Genomic DNA, 12,297 nt, shown 5'->3' on the forward strand with positions numbered 1-12,297 from the left:
ATAAGGCAAATTATGAAAATTTGTCCATTGTGCTCCTGTTTCCTGTGGTATCAGAAACTTTCCGATTCTACATGAATATTTTTGTTCTGCACTGACTTGAATGGTCATTTCTCTAATTAACTTATGTGATTTTAATCTAGTTTTAACATACCTCTCGTTTTGAGATCCAAACTTGTAAATGACTCAGGTTGTGCTGCATTACTGCTGGAGGTGTTTAAAGACCAGACTGGCTGAGGCTCTGGCCAGCCTGATCTAGTGTGGGGTGTCCCTGCCCATGGCAGGGGGGTTGGAACTAGATGATCCTTGTAGTCCTTTCCAACCCTGACTGATACTATGATACTATGACATAGTGTCTGTGAGAGAATTGCCCAATGGAGAGAGCAAATAAAATTATTTTTTATTGTAAAGTCTCAGTTAACCTGCCTTTACCTGTTAGTGCATAAGAGAAGGCGAAGCTCATCTTCTAAGGTTGGTTAAATGTTGTATCTAATGTGTCTAGCCTATTATAGGGAAAAATCCTTGTAGTGTTTGGTTGGAGACTCAGCCTACTAAACAACAAATTTATGGCTTAAGTATATGTAGTATCTATGTAAGAAAAATTACATGAGTTGAGATTTTTATGTCCAAGGCCTGCTGGTCCAGTTGAGAAGCCCAGTCCCTTGCCTGGCATTGCCATTTGCCTCAGAGCAGTAGTTTAAGAGGGAAGGGAAACAACCTTCTGAAGCTCTGGGTAAAAGCTTAAGAAGTGGAGATGTGAGAAAAGTCAGTTGTGCAGCCTCACCAGGAAGGGATGCTCAAGGTGAACTTGGGTGTGGGGTTTGTTTTGGTTTTAGTAAGATTTCGATTACTTAACTTTCCACCTTATCAAACTAACCTGTTACCTGTGTGCTGGATGCTTGAGGTGAGAAATCACTTAGGCATATGCCTACTGCATCAGTCTTTAAAGAGAACCTCGTTGAAGACCATTGATCTCTCACGGTATTTCTACTCTCGCATGTAGGAAGGAATAACGCCTTTATGAGGGCTTAGTATCTCACTGTGTAGGTATTGCCTGCACTGCCGCACAGCGCTGTATTCCGACTAGAGGCGGCGAAGGGCCTAAAAGCCGTGGGGTCCCTTCCTTCACAGTGGGAGAAATACGACTTAAGTGGCGATTTCTGTGGCGGGGGTTGGGGTGGGGAGATCCATTTGGGGAGTCTTGCCGCCCCTCTCCGCGCACCGCCTCTGCATAAAGCGGCCGCTTCGGCGGGAAGCTTGAGCCTCGCGCGCTGCCGTCCGGGAGAACGCGACGGCCCCGCTCGGCCGCGGCCCGGAGATCGGTGCGCCCCGCCGCAGTGGCTCTTCCTTCGTCGCCATGTCTACAGTGACGAAGGCCTCCGGCGCGCTCAAATCGGTGGATTACGAAGTTTTCGGACGAGTGCAAGGTAAAAATGGGCTCTGCCCTGCCGGATGAAGGAGGCCGCTGTGCTGGCACGCGCATGCGCAGGGCCGAGGCGGGAAGTCGCGGAGCCGGCGCGCGCTCCCGCTCTCCCACACTCGGGCGCCGCGACCTTGTCTCAAACGGACAGTGGGGAGGGGCAGAAAGATTGAAAATGTGTCCCCGCTCTAAGGCTCACCCGGTTCGCTGGAGGGCACAGGGTGTTCTGCACTTTCAGTTACCCCTGTTTTGCCCGTGTCTTCTGTCATGTGGGAATATCTCCCCCTCCCCCCCCCCCCCCGTTCCCTTCCCCTCCCCCCCCCCCCCCTTTCCCTCTTCCCCCTCCCCTTCCCCCTCTTTTTCCCCTCCCCTTCTCCTCCTCCCCCTCTCCGTCCCCGTCTTCCCCTCTCCCGGTCTTCCCTTCCCCCTCCCCCCTTCTCCCCTCTTCCTTTCCCTCCCTCCCCCTCTCCTCCATGCTTGGCAGAGAAACTTTGAAGCAAAAATTAAGTCAGGCAATTTTCATACTGCGGCATCCTTATCAAAGAAAGCTACACGCGCTGTGGAAAATAATCGTTTACCGGAGGAAAGGCTCAAGGTCGCTTTGTACACAAATTGTATAGAATTTTTCCAGTTAAAATTTCATAACTGCTCTGAAATGTGTGTAAAACCAAAAAAAACCCAAACCAAACAACCCCACAGGTAGCTTCTATGTAGTTTATATTGAGTACATTTATAGAAATAGTATGCTTTCAAATTATTTTAATGCTTTTTTCTTCCTTTTCTAGGTGTCTGTTTCAGGATGGTAAGGCCATGTCTGATTTACCAGTTCTTTTTTGCAGTATAGTATTTCCAGTGCTAAAAATGGCTACTGATCTGTAAAGTATAAACATACCCAACTTGAGCTTTGAGTTACAGGTTAGATATTAAGTATTGCAAGTGTATCTAGAGGTGAAAAATACTTGGGTTATATTATTGTTATATTAAAATGGATTTTTAAATGCTTAATAGTGTGTTGCTTGTTTCTGTAGTATCTAAAGGTTATATTTAGATTATTTGTGATAAAACAGCCACAAGTGCATTAAACATGTTGTCCTTTAGAAAGGTGATCTTTTTATTAGCTTCTGAAACAATATGTTCTAATATTTTTTTAAAGGCATTTATAGTACCATTATTTAAAGAAGTGTTTCCATACAACACTGTGCTACAGACCTACAGTCTGTGCCTCATATCCCAACCAAGTGTCTCCATCAGTTCTGAACATGTAGCAGTAGTTTTCTGTTTCACAGAAGCTCAAGAAACAAGAGGACACGTTTCAGAGAAGAATTCTTTGATAACAGTAGATCATGCTTAATATTAGAGCTAAAAGTTTTAATGCACAATTTTTATATGTGTATATATATTGCAAAACAATGCAAAATTGAAATGGATAGAGGATTACAGTATAGTATGTCTTGAATTTAATTAGTCAGGTGGAAAGCATATGTACACATATTCTGTGGTGGGCAGGTGCAAGTTTACTCTGCCCGCTTTTGCACTAATCTGGAGCCATGCATACAGACTATACTGATAAGCAATATTGAGAAATGGCTGCATTTACATGATTTTGGATGAGTTGGTATGGAAAACCTCATAATTAACTTGAAAAATACTCTTCATAGTTAGCAGCATCACTGCCTAAATTACATTGAAACTTGCTTCACGTTTTGCATTGTAGTCATATTGGCCTGAAGTTTGGCTGCTGGCATAAGATTTAAGTTGCTAAAGAGTCTGAAGACGCAGTGTATGCATTTAGTGTGCGTGCACTGGTTTGGATGTAAAATGTTTGGCTATTTCCCATCTTACTGTTAGAGCCATCAGTCTGATGTTTTGTAATACAAGATAAAAATGTGGACCATGTAGTCTCATACCTCTTTATTAATAAATGTGCAAGCAAAACAGATGAGGTACTGTTCATGTAAATAAATGCACTATTAGTGAAAATCAAGTGGGTTTATTGTCATGCATGAATAAAAAAACTGAGTGGATTTCTGCAGAACAGGTTTTCTGGTCCCTGCCACTTCAATGCTCAGAGAAAAATGTGTACATATTTCATATGTACATGAAAGAGAAATTGAGAAAGTTAGACAAAACCTCAGAAAACAGGGTGCTTGTACATTTCTGATTTCATCACAAGAATTGAATAGCTGGGAGACCATGATTGTGCTATAGCATTCACTGTGTATATGTAAAAATCTAGTTCCTGTTTGTTTAAAAGTTGGCTGCTTCTACTGCAGCTTTAGAGCTCATACCAGAATATGAGCATCATATATGGAATTTTTTTCTTACTTATTGCTTTTAAAGCTATGAAAAGAGAATTGAGTTTTAAGTGGTATACATGTGGTGTATGTGCTGACACTGATTGTGCTCTTTCATTATTTTTCACATCAGTACACAGAAGAGGAAGCTAAGAAATTAGGAGTGGTTGGCTGGGTTAAAAACACCAGTCAAGGAACTGTAACAGGCCAAGTTCAAGGCCCAGAGGATAAAGTAAATGAGATGTAAGTATTTTTATGGGTTTTCTTAGTCCTACTAAAGTCATTTACAAAGACATTTTTAATCCAAAGTGATAAGTAGATTCAGGTATCAGTAATTTAACAGTAATCAATTTTGAGGACATTCATTTTTTAAGCTGTAAGAAAATTATTTTAATCTTTAAAAACACTGTGTAGTATCAGCCAGGTTAAATTTCACAGGTTTTGTCAGCATATTTCCCTTACATTCTTCTGTTGTGAAATGGAGAAGTAGCCTTTTTGCAAAACATCTCTGTGGAGGAGGAGGCTGGAGAACTTGAAAGGCTTGCTTAGTCTATGCTTAAATCAATTTAAAGGAAACTGTGTTTAAGTTTGATTTTATTCCCCACCCCCACTACTTGGGAAAAAAAATTTAATACACATTTCAGCAAAGGCCTGTAGTCTCTACCAACTGAAAATAAAATTTGAAATATTCTAGTGTCTTTAAAAGACTGGATAATGATTTTCTGTATTAAATTGCCAGTTTCCAAATGCTTATAGCTCTCACTCTGAGGAAATGAAGCCTGGAAAAACACCAAGCTAATTCAGTTGTTTCCAGCTATGATATTTTGCAAGTTGTATAGAGGGAGATTTGGAGTTGTAAAGAGATTTTCAGTGGTTTATTCTTCCAACACAGACTGAGTCATAGTGAAACTTTCCTTTGTGAGCTTTATTATGGATGGGCAATTACTAGTGCAAGTTATACCAGCACTTTCTGGTACAGGAATTACTTCAAAACTGAACTTAAAGTGAAGCTGGCTTTTTGCAGGGAAAATAGTGTTGTACAATCTGATAAAGAGATTTATGTGTGTTTATCTAATGTGATAAAAATAATTGTAGGGTGTTTTTGGTTTGTTTGTTTGTGTTTTGTTTTGTTCTTGAGCTTAACATTAGGTTGCTTCTCATGGGCTACAAAACATTTACAAAGCCAGGGAAACATCTGTTGTTTATTTCTTAGGTCAAGTTTATAATAATGTTCTGCAAGATCTTTGTTAATAGCCTGTCTATTGAAATTGCATGTCTTGATGCTGTCTGTAGTTAAATTAGAACACCAAAATGACCATGTAAGAAACCAGGATTTGGTTTCTATTTGTGGGAGTACTTCTTCATTTAAAAAGTTCTAGTCAGTTGATACATTCTCATTAAGCAAACGTAAGGGAAAGCACGTCTTACCTCCTGATATTTGTGGTGTTTGCCAGAGCTAGGGTTGCTGCAGAATGCAGTGGTTTGTCTATCCTCTTCCTTTTTCTGTTACCTTTGTGGATAGGAAACTGCACTTACCCCAACACCAGGAAGCTTGTGTGGAATAGGGGATCTTGCAGTAAGCACAGCTGCAAAATGAGACTAACAAGACTAGGCTTGTTCTCAAAGATGAGATGGCATACAGACTCTTCCAGAAATAATAAAACCATCAATCAGAAAAAGGAGGGGTGACAAAGGAAGATAATTAGGCTGTAGCTTGAATTGTGCATTCCTGTTCAAGGTGCCCTGACTTACAGTGATTGTTATACAGTTTGTAAGCAGGGTCAGCAAGCTGGATTGTCACCAAAGCCCCACAAAACCCACAGACAAACAGATATGTTCAAAATGTTGAGGTGTTTGGTATTCAGAGCAAATAAAGCTGTTTTGAGTTGTTACTTCTTAATTTGATTCTGGAAATCAGTTATTCCCACACCAGAGGCGAGTATGTTGAGAGTGCTACAGTTGAAGTATGTTTTTGGAGTGTGCACTGAAACACATTATTACATTAGAGATTCTACAGGAGGATGCTGAAGGAGCTGCAGTTAACTTTGCCTTGCTCTCTGTGTACATTCTGATCTATTGAAAGGCAGAGTTTAATTTTGGCATTAAATTGGTGAACTTATAGGTGAGAAAGGAACTAGTGTATGTGAACAGCTTTTAAAGGCTCTGATTTCTCTCCACTAGTACATGTCAATAGATCAAAAGAGATTTGAGTTTTTGAAACGTCTAGAGTTTACAGCAATTTTTGTCATGCACAGTCATGCTTCCTAGGAATTCATAGTGCTGTGCTCTAGATTCAAGGATTATTTAAAGTGGTACATTAAATAAAAGCAAGATGACGCTGGCTTCCCCTATGATAAATTAGTATAAACCAAGAATCCTAAACATACATTTGTATTCAAACTCTGACAGATAATCAGGAGGAAATTCTGTCACCACTTTCCCATGCAAGGTCTGTTTAGTACATACTGGCTACTCACAACTGAAGAGAGACTCTGTGTATATGACACATCTTTAAAATGTGGAGATTAATGTTTGAACAAATGGAATACATGTCAAAGAAATCCAGAAAGTGAATCAATGCTATATTTCAGGAAAGGTTCCTGGTGAGTGTTGTTGCAAAACAATGCATTACCTTGTAGAAATCCTTCAGGAGTTGCTTCAGCAGTGTCTTTTGGACTGGTATTTTCATACTTGGATAAATTTCCAAATTAAACTTTAGGCATAAAACAATCTTGTTTTCAGAGGTTCAGCACTTGGACTTTTAAAAATAATCTATTAATGATAATGAAATAATTTGTCCATTTTACTGGACAAATTATTTTCCGGCTCATTGTGTTTTTAGGGGGAGGTGGAAGGGGTATTTTGGTCTATCAAGAGCAATGGTAGAACTTGGAATCAAGAACATAGGCTGAAAAGAGAGAAGGGATGCCATTAGAAAGTGCAGTTCTAAAGCAAGTAAAAGGAAAAAGCAAGATGGGAGGCAATAAAATAAAAAGAACCTGGAAAAAACACTATGTGGTAATTCCATGTTGCCAGAAACATGGAGTAGATAAAAAACCATGCCTTTGTTCTGGAGCAGTAATGCAACAGACCTTAATCCAATGGATTTCCAGCAGCTGTGCTTGCTCCTGATTTTCTGCCCCTTTTTTGTTCTTCTTGGTATCGTGCTTGTGTTGTGAGGCACAGCTAGGAAGTACTCGATACAGGTTCAAGAAACAATGCCTTTATGTGATTATCTTTTATGAAGGGTGCAAGGTAGAACCTAATCAGGGAAGAATTAGGAGGACTGTCCTGGTGATTAATTTTAAGCATTATTTTAATGTATGTGTGTGTAATTTAGATGGAGAGTTAGCAGAAACAGAATGAAGTGGAGGAATAAAGTATAACAACTAAGCAGGGGCATTCCAATTCTTGCAAAAATGAATGGAAAACAATAGGTAGTGTGAAGGATTGGGGCCTGAAAAATGTTGCATGTGCAAGAATTTCATTCCTTATTGGGCCATTCCCTTGTGACCTTGGGTATAACATTTTGTTGATGTGCTGAGGGGCTGGCTTCTTTGACTTGCATCCTGCAGTGATGTAGCCCTCATCACATGAAGTGGCAAACCCGCAAAACTAACTTCCCTGAGGCTACAAATTCATTGAAATGCCAAAAACGTAAGGGATAAAGGAGTATGTTTTGATTTTTAGATAATTTTGTTTCAAAATTTGTGCTCGATTTGTTTTTTAATGTAAAGCTTTTAGATTCTCAAAGATCAGGCAACTTTCATGTGAGGCATTTTGAATCCAGTTTTAGAGGGTGTTTTTAAGAAATCTTGAGAACATTTTACAAGCTTGCTTTAACCTCCCTTGCTTTTTTAACCTCTAGGTGGAGCAGTTTGTTCTGTAGATACCTTGAACTGTAGGTGCTTCATTTGAAGTTAATCTGGTTTTAGAATTTTGTTAGAAACCATCTTTTCCTTCACTGGCTTTTTCCCTACTGTATTTTATATTTTAGCTGTTAGCTCCACAAAGGTAACACCCATTGTGCTTAGAAACTGAAAGTTCATTTTCAATCTTTTAACTGTCTGTAATCCAAAGAATATGAAAGTCACCAGGAAAGGAGAATGTCAGCATAAGATTCTATGGTAAACGGAAGGCTTTCTTGGCTGTATATTGTTAAATGGGGTAGAGGAAGTAGACCTTTGGTATCTTTTGTTTTTTTTTTTTTCCTCAGGCAGACTTAATAGTGCAGAGTTTTTCATTATAGTATCTTGTGATATTTTTTCCATATTAATCAGCAAATAAAGTTAGAGCCTTTGTAGACGTTGTGGTTGTTGCCACAGCAACATGCATTGACAGGCTAAAAATGGCTTTCCTGTGAGAATTTTTTGAACTTTGGTGCTATATGACTTAGTTATGCATGAAAGAAGGAAGATAAGACTCTTGTGGAATGCCAAATTCAGAATTTATTCTAAAAATCAAATGTTTCAAATCAGGCTTACAAATGTAAAACCTGAGGACAATTTTAGACACAAGTGGTATATAACATGCCAGGGGAGGTTTAGGCTGGATGTTAGGAAGAAGTTCTTTGCAGAAGGAGTGATTTGCCATTGCAATGGGCTGCCTAGGGAGGTGGTGGAGTCACTATCACTGGAGGTGTTTAGGAAGAGACTGGATAGGGCACTTGGTGCCATGGTTTAGTTGATTAGATAGCGTTGGATGATAGGTTGGACATGATGATCTCAGAGGTCTTTTTCAACCTGGTCTATTCTATTCTATTCTATTCTATTCTATTCTATTCTATTCTATTCTATTCTATTCTATTCTATTCTATTCTATTCTATTCTACCTTAGTAAGTATTCATCCTGTGTAAAAAGGCATGATATTAAATGTAGATTGCTTAAATTGGAAATGGTTGTTAATTAAAACATTCAAATTAGCATTAATTTAGTATTTAATATCAATATCAGATAAGAAGAATTAATTTAAAATTATTTCAGTGTGTACCTGCATAGAAAAATCTGGATTTTTACCTTGTAAAAGGGAGAAGGGAACACTCTGTACTATTTTAACTATCTAGTTAATATTGCAACTGTCATTGTGTGTGTTTCTCTAGTTTAGATATATTCAAGATTCCTGTCTGTACCAGCTGGGATTGAATAAATACTTTTTTCCTGAATATAATGTTTTCAATTGTTTGCAGAGAGTAGCCCTGATGACATTAAGTAGAAAAAAATGCTAGATTAAAAAAATCAGTCCGTATTTAGGTTATGAATGGGCTCCTTAAGCAAAATTCTAGGTCTTAATACCCAATTTATCTTGAGATACAAAATGAACATATTTTAGTCTATATTGTGAGATTTTTCTCCATTTTAAAAGGATATGTTTTAAAAATTTTACCTCAGGTGTTGTTCAGGAGAAGAAACTGTAACACTTCTATGCATGTAAACCTAGGCATAATGGTAGAAATTAATCTATAGGGGACACTTGTACAGATGAGCAGTCAGGCTGAGAGGGACCTGGGGGTGCTAGTCGACGGTAGACTGAACATGAGCCTGCAGTGTGCCCAGGCAGCCAGAAGGGCCAATGGCATCCTGGCCTGCATCAGGAACAGTGTGGCCAGCAGGAGCAGGGAGGTCATTCTGCCCCTGTACACTGCACTGGTTAGGCCGCACCTCGAGTACTGTGTCCAGTTCTGGGCCCCTCAGTTTAGGAAGGATGTTGACTTGCTGGAACGAGTCCAGAGAAGAGCAACAAAGTTGGTGAGGGGTTTGGAACATAAGCCCTACGAGGAGAGGCTGAGGGAGCTGGGGTTGCTTAGCTTGGAGAAGAGGAGACTCAGGGGTGACCTTATTACTCTCTACAACTACCTGAAGGGAGGTTGTAGACAGTCGGATGTTGGTCTCTTCTCCCAGGCAAGCAGTACCAGAACAAGAGGACACAGTCTCAGGCTGCGCCAGGGGAGGTTCAGGCTGGATGTTAGAAAAAAGTTCTATACAGAAAGAGTGATTGCCCATTGGAATGGGCTGCCTGGGGAGGTGGTGGAGTCGCCATCACTGGAGGTTTTTAGGAGAAGACTTGACAGGGTGCTTGGTGCCGTGGGTTAGTTGCTTGGGCGGTGTTGGATTGGTTGATGGGTTGGACGCGATGATCTTGAAGGTCTCTTCCAACCTGGTTTATTCTATGTATATTCTATGTATATGTATATTAGTAGTTGAAGCTTTTAGATATATTCAGGACATCGGTAATAGACCCAGAAGCCTGGTATTGAAAAGAAGACAAAGGCAGGTGAGTGAGAAATTCAGAGAGGTTGGAAATATTGATGGATTAGGGATAGAACATGAAGTCAGTTAGGGATTGGCAACAACGGTTTATAGAATGATGTGATTGCAGGCTGACTATCAGTAGATTCAAGAAGTATTGAGTAATGTCAGACTATCAGAAAAGGGCGAAGACTCCCAGAGATACTTTGCTGTATAGGAGGCAGAGAGGCATTATGATACCATAACCAAAGGTGTTCTTTAATAGGAAAGGTAATTATGTAAGGTAATTAGGGGACACAGTCTCAAGCTGTGCCAGGGGAGGTTTAGACTCGAGGTGAGGAAAAAGTTCTTCACTGAGCGAGTCATTCGTCATTGGAATGGGCTGCCCAGGGAGGTGGTGGAGTCACCGTCCCTGGAGGTGTTCAAGGGGAGATTGGACGTGGCACTTGGTGCCATGGTCTAGTTGTGAGGTCTGTTGGGACAGATTGGACTTGATGATCCTTGGGGTCTCTTCCAACCTTGGTTATACTGTGATACTGTGATGTGAGATTGGCCCTAAGATAGAAGGAAAGTGCTGAAATCTATTAATGTGGGAGAGGAGAATGGCAGAGGGATGAGCTAGTTGCAATGGGAGTAAAATACTGTTGGAGTTGGAAACAAGATTTAGGGTCTAACATGGCACAGAGGATTTAGGAAGAGATTGTTAAACCGTCTAAAACAAATTAGGTTGTAAGATTAATGAAGTTCTCTAAATAGCGCAATTCATAGGTATACTGGGTTGTATTTATTAAAAGGTTGTAAAACTTTATTACTGAATTGATTTAATTACTAGTCTAATGAACACACTGGCTGAAGTCTCATTGTCTTTTATCTGATCAAAGAATGTGTAGGCTAAGGTGAAAATGAGTATTACACATCTGGAAAAGCATAGAGGCACCAAATTGCAGCTGCTAAGTTTGAAGTCTATCATTCAAAGAACACTGGTTGTTAGATGTTTCAGTGTTAGAGAAAGCAATTATAAAATTGTGAGGAGTAAACCTTCTTGTCTTGCATGTTTTTTATAAACATATCAGCTCTGATGCAGAGCACTTAATGTTTACATTGTGCCTTGTCAGTGAGGCGGCTATGGGCCATAATAGTATGGCTGAAATATTTCCTGAACATGCTGTTCTTGGGAAGCTGGCAGTAATCTGTTCTGAAGGAAGGGGGAGAGGGAGATTAAAATCCCATTCTTTAAGATTTCTTGTTTACTTTGCTATAATGTGAAAGAGTGAAAAAGGGTTAGAGACAGATGTGTTCTCATTTATGATTGTAATGAAGTGCAGTATTTCAGTAACTCAATAGGAGTCAAATGGAAAGAAATGTTGAATTTTGAAATGATGAATTTTTGTAATTCAGTATGGATCCAAGTATCACAAGTTTGTTTGTTTGTTTGCTTGTTTGTTTGTTTGTTTTAATTTAGTTTAATTTTAGTGTTTAAAGGTAAAAATAACCTATACTGGAAAATCCAATTGTGTTAAACTATAATCTTTGTGGTTAGTGTGATGGAAAATGTGTCCATTTCTCTTGATACCAAGTGTCTGAGGTAATAATTTCATATCTACTGTTACTTGTTTTAGCCTGTCAACTTTAAGCTATAGTTTTGAACTATTTTAAGTTAAGCAGGCTCACAGCGTTTGACTTGGTAAATTAGATTTACTAAGTGTTACTATTGATGACCTGGGAAAGAGTAGAATTAAACCTTGTTCTTTAGGATTTTAACAGTTCAAAACTAGATAAAAGTAGTAGTAATTACAGTTTATTGCAGTAGCTGTACTAGCACCAAGAAGAAATGGATAAGGTAAGTCAGAAGATGGAGTTGTTACTGGCTTCTGAGAAAGAAGAAAACCAATAAGATATTGATGATATTTAGCTGAATAAGAGAGCTGTATGCTTCCAACATAGAAATGGAGACCTAGTGTCCTACCTTTGTTCTGCCCTTGCCATTTTATATCCTGGACAGCAAATAGCAGTTCTGTCCCTGTGGAGCAGGTGTGGCTGAAGGAAGCTCTCCACTGAAGGTCACACAGCCCACCAGTGACAGAGCCAGAAATAGAAGTGGACTACTGGCACCGGTCCTGTCCTCTGACTGTGCTGTATAGTCACTGTTCTTTACTTGGAAATGCCATAAACCACTAAAGCTTTTATCCATAGATACGTCTTTGTGGCTATAGAACAGTGCAAAAAGAATGTATTCCACACCTCAGTTTCTTCTGCTGGGATGTAAAGATAGTTGTCATCTCTGACCTTGTTGATTCTGTGGTTTGTGGTTTTGGTGGTTTTTTTTGTTGCTCAATCTTA

General features: G+C 39.5%; 1 protein-coding gene across 1 annotated transcript in view; it reads left to right on the forward strand.

Moving 5' to 3' along the window:
* Positions 1 to 1,253: 1,253 nt before the first annotated feature.
* Positions 1,254 to 12,297, forward strand: part of ACYP2 (acylphosphatase 2) — a 43,649-nt gene continuing 32,605 nt past the window's right edge. The window contains exons 1-3 of the mRNA XM_009902066.2: positions 1,254 to 1,424; positions 2,203 to 2,219; positions 3,845 to 3,954. Of these exons, the coding sequence (XP_009900368.1) occupies positions 1,355 to 1,424; positions 2,203 to 2,219; positions 3,845 to 3,954 (197 nt within the window). The 5' untranslated portion in view covers positions 1,254 to 1,354. The remainder of the gene's footprint in view (positions 1,425 to 2,202; positions 2,220 to 3,844; positions 3,955 to 12,297) is intronic.

Source organism: Dryobates pubescens, chromosome 3 (genome assembly GCF_014839835.1).
Source record: "Dryobates pubescens isolate bDryPub1 chromosome 3, bDryPub1.pri, whole genome shotgun sequence".
NCBI lineage: Eukaryota > Metazoa > Chordata > Aves > Piciformes > Picidae > Dryobates > Dryobates pubescens.